The sequence below is a fragment of the Haliaeetus leucocephalus genome, unplaced genomic scaffold, assembly GCF_000737465.1.
Source record: "Haliaeetus leucocephalus isolate CR32 unplaced genomic scaffold, Haliaeetus_leucocephalus-4.0 Scaffold41, whole genome shotgun sequence".
Lineage (NCBI taxonomy): Eukaryota > Metazoa > Chordata > Aves > Accipitriformes > Accipitridae > Haliaeetus > Haliaeetus leucocephalus.
In genome coordinates this window covers 3,484,332-3,505,245 of record NW_010972477.1, presented here as the reverse complement: position 1 = coordinate 3,505,245, position 20,914 = coordinate 3,484,332, and the positions used below count along the sequence as shown (strand labels likewise).

At 35.7% G+C, this 20,914-nt stretch overlaps 1 protein-coding gene across 2 annotated transcripts in view; it reads left to right on the top strand.

The window, feature by feature from the left end:
• Window positions 1–540: 540 nt before the first annotated feature.
• ATP9B (ATPase, class II, type 9B) overlaps window positions 541–20,914 on the top strand; it is a 152,294-nt gene continuing 131,920 nt past the window's right edge. For both annotated transcript variants that reach the window (XM_010577071.1, XM_010577063.1), the window contains exons 1-4: window positions 541–713; window positions 10,285–10,435; window positions 15,064–15,177; window positions 18,480–18,588. In XM_010577071.1, the coding sequence (XP_010575373.1) occupies window positions 577–713; window positions 10,285–10,435; window positions 15,064–15,177; window positions 18,480–18,588 (511 nt within the window). In that variant the 5' untranslated portion in view covers window positions 541–576. The remainder of the gene's footprint in view (window positions 714–10,284; window positions 10,436–15,063; window positions 15,178–18,479; window positions 18,589–20,914) is intronic.

Sequence of the window (20,914 nt, the reverse complement as noted above, 5' to 3'; positions counted from 1 at the left end):
TGTTTTTGTGTAGAATTATAAAAGTAACATGTTTTAGCAATCAAAACTAAGAAACTGATGAGTTGTGTAGAAAGTGTGACTCAAATAGAGGCCTGTGCACACAGGAATAGATGTCAGGAAAGCAAGTTGAAGAAGCTCAGTGGAAATCTGAAGTCTGTGCTTCCATGAAAACTCATTATTTGCATCTGCTATAAACTTTGCCAAGTAAATTCTGTTTAACAAAATCTTATAAAGAATCCTTTGAAAAGTATGAAGTTGCGGCTCTATGTACAAATTATATAAGAAACAAGAATTGCCCTAGAATGAGTCATACTATGATTGACAATGATTGATTGCAGGCCTTTTTGCTGTATTACACATTTTTTTAGCTCAAATCAGAATTTCTTGTTGATGTGTTAGCACAAATACATGAGATGTTTACATGAAAATATCTTATAGAATTCCATATGGCAAAAATTAACTTGTTACTTTAGGAGACTCCTGGTAATAAAAAATGATGTATTGGCTATTTATTTAGTGTTTTTATTTCATTTTGCCAGGTACCAAGTGGAAGATGAGTCCTCTCACTTGGATGAAATGCCACTAATGATGTCAGAAGAAGGCTTTGAAAATGATGAGAGTGATTACCATACTCTACCAAGAGCCAGAATTTCTCAGAGAAGAAGAGGCTTAGAATGGTTTATCTGTGGTGGCTGGAAGTTCCTTTGCACTAGGTTTGTTGCATACCAGTACTTTTTATTAAACTATTAAATGAATTAAGTAAATAGTAACTGTGCATTGTGTGATATGTGCAGAGTACAGGAACACAATAATTTGCTTGTCATGCACCTTCTGATTGCTTTGCCTGTATTTTCCCTACTAGGACGTTACAAGCCATTAATAAAAAAGTTCTGAAGAGCTGCTGCTGTGTACTTCTCCTGTCTGCTTTCCTGACTTGCAAGAAAAAGAGAGGCTTTTAAGAGAGGTCTCGTACTAGTCTGAGGTCCATAATATGGCATATAAGCCTGGTCCTCAGTTCTACTCAAAACCACGTTGGTGTAGAGGGGTTAAAACTTTCTTTTACTTCTGAGGGCATTAGTGTGTTAAGTTGACGATACACAAATTTTACTGATGTGACTGAAAAGAAAAAGCAAATTCATTAATTAATGATCAGTTATCACTTCAACTTTAAGGGTTAAAAAATACATGGAACCTGTGGCCTTGGTGTGAATTACAGCTGGAATTAGCTCCTGTGATATGTTTCTTATTTAGAAACTTTCTGTGCTAAACTCTGCTGTATGCAGTTGCCTTGGAAGAGTGACTTTCTGATGAATTGCTAGCACATTTCTAAATACAGAAATTAATATTAGGATGATTAAGAATCATGGGGTGTTTTTATCTTGAATGAAAAATCTGAGAATCAGTCAAGTGAAGTGAGTAGAGCGTTTTCAGTGAACTTGAATGAGGAATGCTTTTTTGGGCAGATGGTTTTAGAATTTATTTGGATGGAAGTCTTCACAGGTGGTTTTCATGGCACTTAATAAATTCCAAGAGGCCTGATACTCTTGTTTTACCTAAGTAAAGCTGTATTTGTGCACCTTTAATAATTAATAATTTTGTTATACAGCTTTACTATTTGCAGAAAAAATATGATTTGTGTCTTTTTTCTATAATGATACAACAGCATCCTATTGGATTATTGGATTAAAAACTTCATGGAGTATTAATTTTATTATAGGGAATAAGTGTTTGGAAAGTAGCAGGAAGTAAGGTAGAGGTTACAGAAGCAGCATTTCTATATGTAAATGATTTTTGGAAGCAATGTTTCTGTTACAGAACTACTATTGTAGATTTTAAAAAACATTTTTAAGTATTTAAAGAGGCTGTTAATCTTTTGGACATATCTTAAAATTGAGATACCTTTCAAACAATATACTTTAGGTGAGTTCAGGTCTTTAAGTATTAGTGAGTATTAGTTACTGTGATTACATTCCTGTAAGTTTCATGAAAACAGGTAGACCAGTAAAGACTGCACCCTGCATTTGGATAGAAGCGGGCAATTGCAAGATGAGTTTATGTTGGAACTAATTAACACTCATAAGAGAATGTCACAAGAAAGTTTCATTAATGCTGAAGATCGCAAAATTTCATGTTCTTGCTTGCTTTTTAAAATTGATAGGGACATCTTGGCTTTAAGTGGAGCTCAAGCCTAGAAACTTTCAAACTTATTAGAACTTATTAATGAAAATACTTGAGCCATATTTGTGATGGATTTTTGAGAATGAAAAGAGCAAGGAAATTGCATTATGGATTCGTTATTTTGCTATGTCTTATACATATATTACTGCTAATCTAGGTGTGTAAAAGAAAAGCCCTCACTAAGAAAGAGGCCTTAGAGGGGTATGACTTCTGCTTTGCTATTTCCTCAGCTGAATTTGGATACAATAAAGAGTCAATTCAGTCTTGTATTTATACCTAGAGGCATTTTATTCCCATTAGTGTTTTCTATAACAGAACATCATAGCAGATAATTTCCATTTTTCACAGAAGAAATAAAATCTCTATTTAAAAAAAAAAAAATAACCCCCAGATCCTAGCAGAAGCTTGAAATTTCAGTAGGATATTAGCAGGTGGAGGATACTCCCACAAGAAAGGTGCAGACATCTGCTTGGATGAGATGGGGAAAATCAGCTGGAAGGAAGGTGAATCCCATGGTATCTTATCTACTGGTCCAGTCAGGCTGGACAAAACCTCAGCTTGGGTGAGCACTTCTGAGTGAGTATGTAAATACCCATTACAGTGATAGGGAGGTTTTGTCTGGGCTGAGAGCACCATTGAGGCTTTGTTATTGGTAAAAGTCAGGGATGTGCAGTCAGTGTTAATTTACTCTTTTTGGTGGTTTCTCATAATAAAACTTCATGATTTTTTTGCTGGGGCCCACAGAGTACTAGAGTTTTTGAAATGCCTATTTGCAGTTCATAAAGTTGCCTAGGATTGTGCAAAAGATCATACAGGAAACCTGGAGGCAACTGCATTGTCATACATGCAGTTATTGCTTACACTGTAGTAGAATGAGTTACACTGTTTATGTGGTGTAAAGTATCAGTTTAGGATACAATTGGGTGTTGGTGCCTTCACACTTGAAATGGAGAGGAACATGTGAGAAAACAATTTTCATGTGTGTTGATGGTGGATTATACATGCTATACAAACAACTGAAACTTCTTTCCAGAAGGCAAACTGCATTCTTTTAAGTGTAGTGTGACATTAAATATAACATAGCAGTCTGAAACCTGTTCAGTTGAACAGAATTTAAAATTTCACCCTGTCTTATGGAAATTAATATCTTGTACCTGAGACTGGGTGAGGTTGAAATCTCAACTTCCACATCCAGAATTCCCTTTTGTGCTTTAAACTAAGTTGTAAATTTTTCAAAGCTGTGACAGAAAGATGAACACAATAAAAGACTAGGCATTTGTCTGGACCCAAGCTCAGGGGGCCCCGATTTCTTTTGGGTTCTCGGTGGAAGTCTTGTGTTTGTGTTCAAAATCATTTTACTTGTTGCAGACAAACAAACAAAACCCTCCATACCCACTAGGTTTTTCTTGTCTGTCTTGCATTGTTAGGATTAATCTCACTTTTGTGAGAGGAAGTTTTCCATCATTTACTTTGCAGCTCTAGAATTTTATATTCTATAGATTTTTGTTGCTACATCACAAACTGTTACTGTTTAGATGAAAAAGTTTCACCCTTTTGGCAGGAGTAAATATGGAAGGTTTGACAAAGTTCACTGTACATTAAAATTGATTTTGTAAAAATCCTTTATTCAGCTTTCAACTTCTGTTTAGACAATAGACTTGTTGATTGGAACTGAATGGCGTGTACTTTATTTGCAAATCTGCAGCTCTTTAAACAGTTTCTACATTTGCAGGAAAAAAAATCATAATTAAATCAAATGTTGTCTTTGATTTTGAACAAACTGAAGACTTAATTCAATCAATGTAACTTTTAACTTCAGAAACTGCTTATTTCTTGCTTTCATAGCACAGTTAAAAGAAAACTTTGTGATATAGCAGCTGTTTTGTGGCTGTAATCATTTCCCCTTTAACTTACAAATTCTCTTCAAGCTTGTGAAATTATAATGCACATAGATCAATACTCTGGAGTTCTTTGGGCTGGATTGATTTCTTTCTCATGAGATTTACATTCCACTTGTTATCAAAAAACACTTTGTCCCTATGAAAATGGTGCCATTGAATGGCATTTCCATATGAAGTGAAGGGGATATCAAATGCTCGGATTAATTTGGGCTCTAAGATGGCCTGTACGCTTTCAATTAATCTGCAACGCATTTGTTATGCAGAAGCATGGGAAAATGCTGATCTTTTAAGAATGACATGACCACTGTGTTGCTTTTGGCCTGATTACTGAAGCTACCTGTTGAGTACAATAATTACAGTATGTTTTCTTTGCAGAACTAGTTTCTGCTACTTAAAACCTAATAAGGAAAAGCTGACCCTTGCAGACAATATACAGCTTTTATATTATCTTTCCATTCTGATGAAAATGCTGTTTTGTGAAAGATACTGGCAGTTAAGCTTGTAGGATAAAAGTAATGAAAAGAGAAAATAAAAAAAGCCTTTATTATTAGAGCTGCAGAGTCAGTTGAGACTTTTACTTTAGCTTTTGACTTGGAGAGATATGCTCCATTTATGAAAAAGTTAAGGGTTCTTATTTAACAACTACTCCAGTTTTTTTAAATACGGCATCAGTTACTAATATGAAGAGTGTGGTTATTGTTCCTATACATAAAAACACATTAGGAAGCAGGTTGGTAAAAAGTCATTTAATAGATATAACTTAAAGTTCTTTTATCAATTAGTTAATTTCTTCATATATACAATCTGTTGTGTTGATATAGGCAACATGGCTTATAGCTAGCTTAAGAAAAAAAGCTTTCTGTGCATGTGTTGAATTTTCTAGGCAAGGGCATTTGAAGTAAATGCTTAAATCAATAAACAAGAATGTGATTTTTAATTGCTGAATCCATAGCATAAAGTGTGGCTTTACATTAAAGATTTCAGGAAAATCTGAAGTGTGTCTTGATCATGCTATATCTTACGTTATGTTTTTAGGATATTTGAAGCTCGGAGAATGCTATTCTGGTTTATCTCCTGATGTTTGCTTCACACAAATTCAGTGGGTACAAAAGCGCATGAAAGGGTCCATACCCTTGCACAAAAATAGTTTCTGTATTGGGGAATGTTAATTTGAGAACAGGTTAAGTATGTGTTGGGTGTTGATAATCTGAGTTTCAGAAGTATTGGGTAGACTTCATTGTTCTTAAAAATCTGAATTAATGTAAATTGATTAGGATTTCTGAGGCCAGCACGTCCACCTCTTATTCTTCCTGTGATATAACAGTGATTACTGCTGAGACTGTAATGGCAGAATCTAACTGATTTTTACTTCTAAGGTAGTAAAACTCATCTGCACCATTATGATACTGATTTGGGCATAACCTGTAATATTTCCATCATCTGAGTTTTCTTGTGTCTGAGAACTTCAGTGTTGTTAGCTCTGTGTCAGTCAAATCCCTTTTATCAAAGGTATCACAGTTGTTTCCCAGTCGGACATCATTCTTGTGTCTGTACTTTTTGGCGTTTGCTAAACTAATGGTCATTATGGCATCTCTTTCAGCTTCTCTGTTGATCTGTAATGGAAAAAGTAGTTTCAAGAATGGGAAGCTCTGTGGTGAGGAAGGCAATATAATTCAGTTACTTTAGTCAAATGTTTAATTTTTGCAATAGAAAAGTCCTCAGTGTCTGAAGAAATTATTCTACAAAAGACGCTGTGCCTAGTCAAATGTTTAGTCTGTTTATGGTTTAAATTCAAAAACCGATTTAAGCAATGCAGGATTCCAAAGGCTGTTGGGAAATTTCTGTCTGTGGGCTTGTAGACAGAAGCTGTCATGCTTGTTTGCTTTCCCTGGAAAAAATTATTTTCCTTGGAACTCATGTGCTACAGATCTGTCTCCACACTTCTTACTATACAGCTAAGCTGTTTCTTCCATTTGTATTGTCCTCGCCACCCCCCCCTGCCTTGGAAACTAACACATTTAAAGTGTTAATTCCTTGAGCAGTTTTATCAAGTGTAAATCCAAGCTAGCACTGAGTGGAATCGTTGCACCTTCTCCTGCCAGCATGTAGCCTGTGTAGCTTCAACTATTTTTACACATTTACAGATTCAAGAATCAGGGGTGGATCTACCAGAAAATAGTCCCCTTTTTATTCTGCGTTAGTTTACAGCTGGATCAATTTGTGGGTCTGATTTACCCGTGCAGTTGCATGAGTAGTTGTGTCAGCACAAGGGAAGGGGCAAGAATCCACACCTTTGTTATGGGAGGAGGGTGGTACTAGCTGTTTCAGCAGCAGCAGGATAGGTTCACAGCTGTTAAACTGATTGTGGAACCATGACATAGAAAGACTGCTGTTCATTTTGCTTTTAAAGAAAAATTTAAGTAATGATCAAGGTAACTTGATTTTTCTGACTTGTATGTTACTAAATAACAGGGCTGAATTTCAAACCTTGAACTAATCCAGTTTTTACGATGGAATGATTCTTTGTTACTGTTTAAAGTGATGGGAAAAAGTTGCTGAATGGGCTTGTATTTGTAACAAAAATAAAAGGCATGTTTACATAGAATCCAACCAAATTGATGTCCATCCCACAGTGAAAGTTTCGGGGAGGAAATCTTAAGAATCCAGCATTTTAAATTTAAGTGTTTTAAATGTCAGCTTGTGAGTATTGGTGTAGTGGCATTTCTATAATGAAGTGAATGTTGCTTTGAATGATTTTACTATTGCATAACTTCTAGTTTTTTTTAAAAAAAGCCTGCAACTTTGAATTCCATTTGTTCTTTGGCAAAATTACTTTATAATAGGCTTGGGATAATGTAGGCTACAGACAAGAACATTTTAAGTGGGACTGTGGCGATGGAAGCTAACAGCATTTCTTCCCTGCATATTTGTGTATACTGTGATTCTGTAATTGTGGAAAAACAGAATAAGAAAGGACCTTAAAAGGTTGTCCAGTCAATTCCTTGCCTGCACAGGATGAATTACACCTGTCGCTTATGTCTGATCTAACCAGATCTTTGAGACCTGCAGTGGTAGCAATTCCAGCCTCCCTAAGTGTTTCTTTCCACCCTGGTTGTTAGAAGCATTTACTCAATGTCTGTCCCCCCCGCTTCCTTATTTGCCACAGTTGAAGTCCACCATTACTTAATCATGGTGGACCTAGAGAATAATTGTCCCTCTCCTCTTTGCAGCTGTTTCTTACATACTTGAAACGATATTAGGTCCACACTCAGCCTTCTGTGAACAACTCTCTTTCTTTCGGTGTATCTAGTAGACAAGCCTACCCTGCTTTCTAGACCTGTAATTGTTTTGTTGCTCTTGTGTGTGGTCTTTGTTTTCCCAGTAGCCCTGTTTTTTGAATACCAAATTTCAACATGGTATTGTAAGCCAAATGAGATCTTGCTAGCACTGGACTACGAAAAAGGAATACATTCATGACTTGCTAGCAATATGCCTGTCCACACTGACCAGATATGCTGGTTTTTTGCGCATGTATATCGTATATCATTCTTATGCAGTAACTGAGTCCTCTTCTGAGCTGCTGTCTGCTAACTCTTTTCCAATTCTGCGTTTGCGTAGTTGATTATTTCTGTGTAAATGTACTATGTTGCGCTTTTGCCTGTTTACCTGTGTTCTATTTCTTCCAAGTGGTTTTTCCAATCTGTCAAGACCAATTTGAATTCTAATCTCCTTTTTGCATGTACTGCTGTCTCTTCTAGCTTTTTGTTTTCTGAAAAATGACATATTCAATAGTCAATTACCTAGTAAGTTCTAGATAAAGCTTTGCAGAACTTCACTGAAATTATTTTGGTTTTATAACAAGCTACTCTGCAATTATGATTTTTCCAACTGTGTCAGTTCCAAGAATATGTTCCTTTACTTTCCTTACGAGAAATATCTTGAGAGCTAGGTTTTATTAGAGACATAGAATCATAGAATAATTTGGGTTGGAAGGGATCTTTAAAGATCATCTAGTCCAACCTCCTCAGCCATGGACAGGGACACCTTCCACTAGATCGGGTGCTCAAAGTCCCAGGAGTCAAGAGAGGACATGTATTCTCAAGCTGTAGTGCATCTGGTTCTTTACGGAGGGAAATTATTTCCATTTTAGAGGTTGCTCTGACATATCAGTGTTGGTTATGACTTTCTGTTTTCTTTCAGGTGTGTACAAATACATACAAGTAGGTTGACTCTTCAGAAGTCATCCAGGGAAACAATGCTTAGGTGACTGGATCATAACTTTCCCCTCCTGTTCTCAGCAAAATCCTTTCTGTTGGTTTGAATACAATTTAGAAGAGCTTCCTAGTGGTTACTTTTTTTTTTTCCTGCATCAAAAATATTGTCAGTAGATTAAAAAACCTCACTAGAAAACATGTCACTTTCCTTCATGTTCAACTTCACCTGCTGATGTAGCTGAAATCCACTGTGACCAGTTAGGTCAGTGCTTTGGCTGCAGTAGGTACTCACAGAAGGCCTGTCTGCTCAGTGTTCTGATTTTGGCTGGAATAGAGTTAATTTACTTTCTAGTAGCTGGTACAGTGTTATGTCTTGGGTTCAGTATGAGAAGAATGTTGATAACACACTGATGTTTTCAGTTGTTGCTAAATTGTGTTTAGACCAAGTCAAGGATTTTTCAGCTTTTCCTGCCCAGCCAGCGAGAAGGCTGGAGGGGCACAAGAAGTTGGGAGGGGACACAGCCAGGACAGCTGACCCAAACTGGCCAAAGGGGTATTCCAGACCATGTGATGTCATGCCCAGTATAGAAGCTGGGGGGAGTTGGCCTGGGGGGATGGCTGTTTGGGAACTAACTGAGCATCGCTTGGTGGGTGGTGAGCAATTGCTTTGTGCATCACTTGTATATTCCAATCATTATTATTATTGTCATTTTATTATTGTTATTATCATTATTACGGTTTCCTTCCTTTCTGTCCTATTAAACCGTTGTTATCTCAACCCACGAGTTTTACTTTTTTTCCCCCCACAATTCTTTCTCCCATCCCACTGGGTGGGGGGAATTGAGCGGCTGCGTGCTGCTTAGTTGCTGGCTGGGGTTAAACCACGACACTCAGTCTTCCCGATTCACTTGCCTAAAACAGTCTCCCAATGTGATTAAGGCACCTCCCCCCAGTATTAAAAAAAATGCAGAGAAATTCTCCTTTAACATATGGGATTGTAAAACAAGTATATAGAGCGTATGGCAAACCCGCTTTTCTTTCCACGCTACCGGTTCTTTCCAAACCATCTGTACTCATCTGCGTTAATAATCTGCCCCTGTTGGCTAGTCCTAGCAAGTCTTAGGCTGATAATATTGTGTGAGTTTGTTTGTTTCTTGTTTTACTGTTGTTAGTAAATAGTCTGCTGAGCCTCAGTGGCATCATTGTGTTTGCCAGCCTTTTGTTCCTCCTACAGTGTGATCTCCTTCCATCATTCCTGTGTCCTTGTCCAAATTCCAGTTGTTTAAAGGTGGCTGTGAGCTCTTCCTGTATATCTCACTGCTTATTGTTTAAACCTTCTTCAGTAGATTTGTAAGCTCGTTAGGCAAGGATGCTTCTCCTTTCTCCTGTGAAGTTCACCATTGCAGATCATTGTGTGATCTGCATTTACATTGTGGGGTTTTGGTTTGGTTGTAGTTTTTTTTGGTTTGTTTGTTTGTTTGTTTTTTTTTTTTAAACTTTGACAGCATGGCGTTAGGTTTGCTTCCCTTCTATAGGCAGTCTTATGGAGGAAATTAAGATTTGCAAAATATGTGGAAATTGTATACAAAGCTGTTGAATTTTTCCTGATTTTATCTGACAGAAGCCTTATTTCCTCATGAGTTAATTATTTAATGGTGTGGGAATTTAGCCACTGCTAATGCAGACTTGTATTAACTAGAAGTTTTTGAACCTCTGTCAGGGCAAGGTGTAGTGAAACTTGTCATTATTTTATTGGGATTTCCTGTAAAGAATGTGCCAAGTGTTTATATATTGCATGTATCTGAATGAGTTGAGTACTGTGTAATTGCCCTAAACATTACAAGTCAACATCATGCTTGTTTATTTAGATGAGGCAAAAATTTTTAAGCCTGTTTTTCTTGGGTATTTGCCTTTAGGGTTCCAGGTTTGGAAATAGTAATCACATACAGTAAACTTTTAGTTTTAAAGTAAACAATTGTTTTTCTTTTCAGTTGTTCTGATTGGCTCATAAACATTTGCCGAAGAAAGAAAGAGCTGAAGGCTCGCACAGTGTGGCTTGGGTGTCCTGAAAAGTGTGAAGAAAAATACCCCAAAAATGCCATAAAAAATCAAAAATACAACGTCTTTACCTTTATACCTGGGGTAAGGCTATTAACCATTTTTTTGGTGTTGGGCTGACTATATGTTCTGTAGTGGTTTCTGATGGTTCTGCAAAAAGATAATTTTATTTTCACAGATTCTTCTTTTTCTTGTTATATTTATCTTGATGTCTTCAATTAAAATTCACCACTGAGAGCAAGGCTGCTTTTTTTCTAAATTGTTTTCTTTTCAAAGGGATATTTACTAAAGAAGCACAGTGTGTATGATTGAGTGGTTGGAATTCAGTGAAGCTTTAGAAATCTGAGATGGGTTTCCTTGCACTTTTCTATTCACCATCAGAAATTTGTAATCCTCATTTTAAAACAGAAGCATTTCTACACAGTCAGTGTGAAAATACTGTAAAGCACTGACTTCACTTGAGAAATAAATAGTTGAAAATCACAATGTACTCCCATAGATATTTTCTCATACTCCCTGCCATTGAAAATGTAATGAATAATGTATTCTGAAACAGGCAACTCGTTAAAGGACAAAACCAACCCACCTCTTCAATTTATAGGACAACAAGTAAGGCCTAGTTTAGTAAGTTAGTACTTTTCAGAGGTGTGTTTCCTATTGCAGTTTTAAAAATAGTGATGTCATTTTGGTTTTGAATGCAATTCTTCAGACAATACTTTTATTGTGGAGTGGAAAGGGTTTTTGTCACTTTTTTTTCTAAGAAGCCATATTGCGTCTTAATTTAAATTTTTTGCCTATAATGTTCACAGTGTATATGAAGACAAAAGAGACATTACAGTTTTGTCTAGTTCATAGTTTAAAAAAAAAGTTATAATGAAATATAGCAATAGAGAAGACAACTTTTGAAGCTTCAGTAGTTAAAACATAAAAATGTATGCTGCTGTGATATTACAAATTTTACTAATACACTTCTACTCATACTTCTACTAATACAGTCCAAGAGTCCTGTGTCCTGTTTCAAAAACTGAATGTCTTCTACATTTGAATATAGACATGCTTTGTCTTAAATTTTTCATTTAAGTGATCATGCTGGTTTATAAGAGTATTGATTGTATTCTTCTGGCCTCTTTGGTCCAATGACTGGCAGGTGCTTTCTAATACATTTCTTTATTAAAACAGAAAAAATTAATGGCTTTGTAATTAAGACTGATCTCCTGTCAAAGAAATAAAATGTCACTTATCACAGGCGGATAAAATATTCTCATCTCTATTGAACAAAGTAAATGTTTTCTTCCGAAGTTTAAATTATTAAATACACTGAAATTGGCTAAGCCACATATGCTTTCCTAAAGGTCACAAAATTCATTAAGCATATAGTAAACCATTGATTATTGTGACTAGAAATCTGCAGTGTAGATTACAAATCCTAAACTAGATTCACATTTACTATAGGGCCCAGCCATAGCTTGCGATTACCTGTTGAGAGTGTTTGTTCTTTTTTTAATCTTTTGAAAGTCTTGGTTTTTTACAGTATAGGCAGAATCAGATTTTTTTTATTTTGGTGGTAGTATTTGGAAACTCAGTAGTAACTTCAAAATGAGGTGAGATCCCAAACATAAAGCCCAATAGTTAGTGAAAATAAAATGTTTCTAAATTTTAATTTTAGACATAAATCAACACTTTTCATTTTTTAGAAATACTGTGTAGCTGGTTTTTTTTATGCTGTTCCACTAAAAGTAATTTGTAGGGAAGATAGTTGTGTTGGTTCCAAATCCATAAATGTGACTAAGTCATAAATATTGACTCCAGTGTTTTACCCTGGTTGAAATTTTCATCATGTGAGGTTTTGTCTTCTGTTTAGAGTTGTATCTTTTTTTTAACATTGCAGCTGGCAGTGGGTAATATTCAATTATTTCATATCAAAATGCAAGCTTAAAATAACGTTTAGGTCAACAGAATTTTACTTACTGGCTAAAAGAGCTATAACATTTCCAAACTATCTAATTTCCTAATGTTCATATACAATACTTTACTGCTTTTACCTTTACACCAGGTTGTTCAATTTCTGTTTATTATTTCATATACATCTTGGTATAGCTGCTTAGGAGTTTTGTGTAAATTTCCATGAAGACTGTCTTCTGTGATACCTCTCCTGAGCTTCAAAGCAGTAGTCTGGGTTTTTTTTTTTGGGGGGGGGGGGGTTGGTTTGTTTTTTTTTTTTAAATCAGTTTTATGTAACTGGAGACTTTTCAGTTTGCTTAACTAGATTGAAGTGTTTAGCTTTGTATTGAATGAACTGTCACTGGTATGCTGGGATTCAAAAGTTTTGTAGGACGGTGCTTATTAACTCCCACCTTCACCTGCAAGATGGGCGCTCTTGCAGATCTGCACCTCCCCAAGTACTCAGTGGACTTTTCTTTGACCTAGTATATCAAGTCTTTGTAAACAGTTAAACATACCGCTAGAAATGAGCATATGAACTTCATCAGTATTAACACAAGGTACAGGTTCAAGCTGAAATAGTTTCATTTTGGAAGAATGCTCTGACTTTCCCTGCAACTTCAAATTTGACTTTTTAGGCTTAGGCTTTACAGTTTTGTTGGTAAATAGTGGAATAGAATTCCATGCTATTGAAAAAATCTTCTGACTTGATGCTGTTTAGGTAGCCTTTAGCTGAACAGTAATGTAGCACTCTTGCAAGAAACTGGCAATTTTGAGGTACTGCTACTTTGTTGTGCCTACCAGAAAGACACTTTGAAACAAACTTGCCTGAATATTTTTTCCTAGGGCATAGGCTTTTACATAATTGAGTAATAATGTTGGACTGATAACAGCAATAAATACCTGTCCAATAATGTTGATTTTCATGCAGAAGTCATTGTAATATTAACTGCATTGTACGATTAAAAGATGGAGACACTCTTTAAATCTGGCTTTTTGATCTATTTTGAATCTTTTAGCTTTGAAACAGTTGATTATCCATTTTCTCAAGTCTCAGTGTTCCAAGTTGAGTACCCACTTCTGATCATCCTGCTGGAGGTGGCATGTTATCCTGGCCTACTAAAGAAAGATGTGAAGTCTTTGAAGATTCAAAACTCTATAAAATGCATAATGTTCTTAGCATTGTAATTATAACTAAAGCAATGTTGAGAACATGTGTTTGCTGAACTGGTGCCTTTAATTACCAAAGGAATGTCTGCATCTGTCGTTCCTTTGGAATATGGGACAATGTATTCTGTGATAAGGTGACTGTGTCTTCACTTGACACTTGGACAATTATCTTGGAGTTTAGACCAAATCTTTGATTTATTAATAAAAATATCTTATGTACTAATACTTAATGCAAAATAATCTTTTGAGAAATCTAATGCTGAGCCTTTCTTCTAGATTACCTCAAAAGCCGATGTTGTTGTTCTGTTACAAATTTTCTGTAGTTTAAAATTTCTGAAAACTTAAACTGTGGTTGCTTTTGTAAAAAGCTTGTCTTCCTATGGAAACTGAAGGATACTGCCTTATTCTGAGATTTCCACATGATAGCCATTTGGAAAGAGAGCAGTGTCGCTTAGCCTTACTTGCAGGATCTTTTCTGTAGTGTTCATTTCATCTTCCTAAACAACATTTATTCTTGAACATTGAGTAGTTTTGCTATTTTTAAGACCAGTGGGAGATGGTAATTTTGAAGGACTGCGTCTGACTTGATGGTAGCCTTTGTCCCTTTGAGAACAAAAGGACTTCAGAAAGAAGGCAGAAGAGTTGTAGAGCTTGCAGCCCTGCAGGAGGAGACACTTCAGTGGCTGTGTTGAGGAGAGAGCATGCTGAGGGACTTTGAACAAAAGTAGCAAGGAGTTCATGTATACTGGTTTCTGTATGTGCTCCTGACAGGGCTGAAGTCTTAGGGTATTCTCACAGTGACGCAGAACAGCATGGTATAGCCTACTCAGTTTTGTTACTCTCTAGAAGTTCCGATGACAAAGACTAGAATAATATTCTTGTAAATGGTTTCTGTTCATTTGATGCCGATGGGTTTTTTTAATTGTTATTATTTTAAGGCCAGGATAAGAAAATTTTTAAGACAAAAAGACGTCATGAGACAGATAAAATAGAATTTAAGTATTGGTACTTAGGGAAAAATTAAGCACTTTTAGTGCTGTATTTTTAGGAAGAAAAGATTTAGCAGTTAAAAATGAAAACTTAATGTAAGCAATGAAAGCTCAGATACAAACTTACTTTGCTTTTTTTATTGATAATGTAAAAAAAATTTTTCAAAAACTGTTTTAACTCATAAACAAAGGTAACTATTTTGGACATAAAATAATTGCAAGATGCTTCTACAAGCATCTGAATTCTGTTTACTGTTAAAATTTCAGAGTAAATCTTTGTACAGTGATCTTGATTAATATTTGTAAAGATTTGATGAGTTCGCATAGTCCAGTTTTGAAAATACCAAAATTGCTTTTCTGGAGTGAAGAGAGGCATTAATATCAAAGGATTTTTCTCAACAAAAATAGCAGTATAATATTAAAATAACTTATAGTGCATGTAGTGGTTGGTGATGATATATAGCGTATTGTGCTATATAGTGCTGTAATAGTACCATATATAATAGTATGCCATATAATGGTTTTATATCTACTGTTACGAAAAAGTGAATTTTATGTACATTATGGGTACAAATTTTAAGGCATTTATCTATTTTGTGTTTTTCATTTTAGGTTTTATATGAACAGTTCAAGTTTTTCTTGAATCTCTATTTTCTCGTCGTGTCCTGCTCACAGTTTGTACCAGCATTGAAAATAGGCTACCTGTACACATACTGGGCTCCTCTGGTAAACAGAAAAATATTATTAACTAGAAGTTTTGGTTTTTTAACTTCAGATGAAAAGTTCATGTATATGTACATTTCATAAACTTGTACCTGGTAAACTACAGTGATTAAAGTATGTAACAGAAGTAAAATGCTTCTTTGAAATTGCAGTATTTTGCAGCAGGTACTCCAGAAGCTGTTGTTCGATAGCCCTCCCCTCCACCTGCCTACCACACTCTTGCCCCTCATGCTGGAGGTCATTTTTGTTAACCAGCTAGTCTGAATGAGTAGTGCTCCTTTCTGGCTGCTGGTCACTTGAGAGGTTTTAACCAACCAACAAAACCCCCCCTAGCTAGTAGAGAACCCTATTTGGTAATGTAGGTAATTTGTGTGTTAAATTTCTTTCAGTTTATTGTTGTTTGCTCACTGTTTTGTTTTCAGGCTAGGTCAGAATTGAAAGCATAAATTTTTTGCATTCCTTCTGTATTGGGTTTAATCATGTCCTTTTTCCATAAAAATTGAGATAAAATATTTTAAGCCATGGATAAAGCGGGAGGAAAATGCGTCTTGAAAATAAGTCATTCATTAAACACGCTTTTCCTAATTGATTGCCCTGCCAGTTGCACTGGCTTCCTTTCAATATGTCTTTTTATTATTGAGCCCTCTGCAGTATTTTCTTGGGAAACTGTTCAAACCAGTTGCTTCTGACTCAGGTTTCCTAAGGTTTGAAAATTGTATTCTCTTCAGAGGAGGCCCTTTTGGTAGTTTGCCAGCTATATTCCATGATTTGGAATTCTTTTCTTGTTTGTAACCAGATCGTTACCTTCTCTTTCATCTTCCTCCCAGCCCCTCCACCCCAGGTTTACAAGCATGACAGGAACAACAAATGCTTTATTTTCTAGATTTATAAAAAATGGTATTTTTCAGTAGCATTTATTCTCAATGGTATTCAAGAGGAACAGTGACATGCTGACTGCTTGAGTAAAGGTCGTTCTTAACAAGTCAATAGAGTAAATATTCTGGATTGATTTCATTGTTTTAATTGTTGCAACATGCGTCCTTTTAAGTATTGATAAATGGAGACAGTGTCCGGGAGGTTCTTCACACCTCTATTTCCAGACAACTTTTGGCTTTTGCTGCAACAAAAGCCACTTCCAAGACAGAAAGCTTGTTCAACAGTGGGATTTGAAATGGATATTTACAAAGGTCTTTGTCACTGACCCAGTAAGAAAAGACAGAAGTCAGCCTTGTCTGGGAGTTGGTCTCTTCACAGTGAAGTGCTGTGTACAGCTCTATAAATTAGTGGGGTAGTAAGGAAAAAATCACTTAGCATCTCAGCTAATCTCCTCCCTGCCCAAAGAAGGGAGAAAATACTGTATTTTGCAAACACTGGTAATCTGTTCTGTATAGACATGTTTGTCTTATTCAAGGATATTTTGAATGATGTTTACCAGTTTTCACATACAGCTTGAAAATACAATATCTCGGTGCTAGTGGTACCCCTTTTTTGCTAAACTCACTTGTTTCTACTTGAATAGCTTTTCTACTAATGACTAACCTCCAGGTAAAAGAGATTAATTAGACGTTGAGTAAGGCTCAGTACGTATGGTGAAAATATAAAAAACATTTAAGTCAGACCCATTGGGCTGTCTTTGTTGCTTAACAGATATGTTTGGTTTTCTTTGAAGAGCATGTAACTGCTGATAAATTTTCAGTAATAATCAGAGGAGTAGCTATGGCTTGGCTTGTATTTTCTCTCAAGATTTTAAAGGAAAAGAAAAATTGTTTGGCCTGATACTTTTAAAACCAACTGAATAGAAGTTGACTATGTGCTAAAAGGTTTTGGTGGTTTTTCAGTGGCGTGTGGGGTTTGGGGGGGGTGGTTTTGTTTTGTTTTGTTTGTTTTTTTACTTCAGCAGTTTTTACAACAAACAGGCATAATACACTTAAATCAAGCACTGGAAAATATATGGAAAATGTATTTGAAGGTGCTTCAGGAGTGCCTTTTTTATACTGCTAAAATATCTATACTGCCAAAGCTTGTGAAAATGCTGCTGCCAGGAAAGGGGACCCTACTGCTCATTCAGTTATGCCCTAGGAGTGAAAAGGAATGCATTTTGCAAAGGCACTTTTTTGTTCTACATAGTTCTAATATAATTGTTGTAGCTAATGTAAACCTGAACAAACAAGAAAGTGTTTAACTATAAGGTTGCAACAGAGTAAGCCTTGGAATTTGGGGCTGGAACTTGAAAACAGCCTTTGCTATTGAAAGGGAGAATTTTAGTCAAGAGTCCTTTAGGAAAACTCTACACCTTCACTCCTTTCTTATTGCTCAGAGATTAGGGGAAGGTTGGCAAAAAGTTTGTCACCTGCAAGAAAAGTCTAATGGGATAAATTTCCTTCTATAGAAGGAAAGTACTGGTGGGCGTCTGAGGCTAGATAGATAATCTAAAACCTTATCTGTTGGAGGATTTGTGAATATTTGAATTTTTGCCATCTTACAGTAATGATAAGATCCCTTTACTGTTGAAAATATATTTCCCTTTCGCTGATGTAGAAGGACTGAGTGCTTAAGTTTAAGAAGCCAGAAGACCATACCTGAGGAAGTTTAGAAAGAGAGAGAGGAGAAACTCTTAACATGCTTATCCCTGAGCTGTTCTGTATTCTTTTTAGCTTACCATCTTTTTTGGCCAGAGACCACCTTAGGCGCATGTAGCTCACTCTGCACTTGCAGCAGAAGCTGCAGTGGCACTATCCTGTCAAAGTAGCAGCCAAAGCATTTTGATACTTAGTTTTTCAGAACGACCCCCCCTTTTTCTTTGTCAATATTTGTGACATATTGGTAAATAACTACGTTTAAGATGGCAAAATTAATTAAACTAGCCATCCATTTACCTTTTCATTTCTGTCTGTGAGGAAAAAGGCAGTGAACTCAAAATTAGAATTGGAGACTTTTAAAATGCTTTTGGTAAAGCCCTAAAATTTGTGTAAGATAGGAAAATATGCTTATTGAACTATAAAGGCTGTCTGTAGCTCATCCAAAGCAGTTTAATTTTTTAAATTTCAAATTATACCTAAATTACATATATTTGGAGATGTAGTTATTCTAATTATATTTGTACAATGTACAAGTATGATTTTACTTTTTTTCTTTTTTGGAATAAACCAAGATACTATTTTAATGGATTGAAGAAGACACTAAAATCCAAATGAGAAAAAATAAATATTCTAAGCACGTGTTCTTACTCTGTATAGTGTTCCTACTTGTGTATTTCTATTCTAGCACTTTGAGAATTCTGAATTGCATAATTATATCTTTAACAGGGATTTGTTTTGACGGTCACAGTGGTACGGGAAGCCGTTGATGAATTTCGACGTTACAAGAGAGACAAGGAAATGAACTCACAGTTATATAGCAAGCTGACAGTACGAGGTTAGCAAAACCATTTGTATAAATCCTTAAAATATTTCATCTTTTTCTTATATATACATTTACAGATTTTCAGTTCAAAGAAATAGCTAATAGTTTTAAGCTGCACTATTCAGAATGAAACTAATACTGAATTAAAAGTGCATGATTTCCCTTAGATAAATACAACTTAAACTTGATCTGTTTAAGAAGTGTTGTAAAGCTTTTGTTGTTTTTAAAGGAAAGGTGTACGTGTATAATTGTATGTATTTTTGAAGCATTCTGCTGTTTAGGACTATTACTTCAAAGTGCAGTTCTCCTCTGAAATTGATACCGCACAGTAACTCAGCAACAGTCAGCTATGTATCAAGTGTATATAGGAAATAAAGGATCAGTAACTAAGAAATACAGTCTAATTAAAATTCACTAGAGCCTTTCAAACTTGGTGGATATATTTCTGCTTAAGAAAAGGAAGATGTATTGTGAATCAGCTTCAGTATCAAAAATGCTGATTTCAATTTTTGCATTATGATTTAAAATCTATATGATTATGCAGTAGGAACAGGCTTTTTTCTTTCCAGAAATTAATAAAAGCAAAAATCACAGTTATGTCTTTTTTTGGACTCAAAAACCTTTGACAGTTTTTCACAAAGACTTTTAAGGAAATGAAGCACTTCAGCTGTAGAGTGACAATTAAGTTTGGTAGGATATTGTAAATTTTAAACATGGGCATAAGAGGAGAAACTATGCACTCCTCTCCACTTTTATGTTGCTTAGCACATTTTACTGTTTAGATTCGGAACAGTGCCACATAGAAAGGTGCCAGAAAATAATGAATAACCTATTATCAACTCGAACTGTAATTAATAACCTTACAAAACAACATGACCTTGCTATTACACGCAGAAGTTATTTTGCTACAATATCCTGGGAAGTCTCTATTAAGGATTTTCCTTGGCATAAAAGTTCTAGAGGCGGGAAGTTGTTAAGGAATGTGAGGTTGTGTCTCAAGCAGTTAGAGTATATGGCATACATTGTGCCAAGTGTAAATTCTGTTCACTAATTCCCACCATACATTTCATTGCGCTTTTTAGTGAATCTTGGTGAATATCTTCTGAGAGTCAGTGGGAAGAGTAACCTCACCACATACAGGAGTCTTAGTTAGAAACTAAACTCTTGGAGTAGCTCTAGGTTATATTCTCTCCAGGAAAAAATGGATGAAAAGCTTATAATGTAACACAAGTATGTGCTGTCTTAGCCCGTTTTTTAAAGTAGTTGGAAGGTAAGTAAACAGGCAAGAGTCTCATTAGTGATGATCTAACCTAGCAGCTGAGAGGAATTTACACCGCTTCCTCGCAGTATGGAGACTTGTATTGTTTTCTGGAGTTTGCATATGGAAGGGAACAACTGTAGGGAATATTTGCCATTCTTCCCTTCCTTGTCAGCCTGAAATAGCTTTATCAACATTTAGACATAACCACTATGGAAATTTGCAAATGGGATAGCTATCATTTAACACAAGTGGTTGCACTGCTGGCCTCCAGATCTTTATAGTCTGTAGTACAATCTGTAAAGAAGTGGACTCTTAATGGCTGTTCTTTCAAAGTTGTAATTTAACCTGGTAGTTGGTTTATTCATTTTTTGGATCTGTTACAGTAGGCCACTGAACACTCACCTTTGAAATAGTACAATCCTACTCCATTCAGCAACTGTGTTAGTAATCTGAAATTCTTAATTCTGGAAGCACATGTATAGGTTATAGTTACCACTGTGATGTAAATGTCAAGACTGACATTTGCTGTTTTAAGAGCTAAGTTTGGTGTCTTTTGTGCTTCTTTTTTCACTTAACTTGTTTAGAGTTAATATTGGAGTTTCTGGTAAATTGCTAGGCATTTAAGCAGCATTGAAGTAGAAGTTTTGGAATCCTGATTTCTTCTTTCCCAGCTCATGAAATATTTCATGAGGTTATGTGTATTTGAGAAACTTTCCATTTTGTAGCTTCTTCCAGAAATGAGGAAGTTGATCGGATTTGGTCACCTTGACACAGCTGTTTTCTAGATATGGAAAAGAGATTTTTAAAATAGTATGCAATAGTATATAGGTAAAGCCCAGCAGCTATATCAGGAACTGACATGTAGAGAGCAGTGACTTGGTCAAAAGAAGTTTTAAAAATGCCCTTTTTTAAAAAAAGGATATCAGCTTTTACCCACAAATGTGTATGTCTACTTTGACTTTCAGGTTTTGGTGTTAGCGCCATCATGAATTCATACTTGGCTTTTGTTCTGTTTTGTGTTTGTTTTTTTTTTTTAAGACCATGATATTCTACAGAAGTAAAGATTCAAGATCTCTG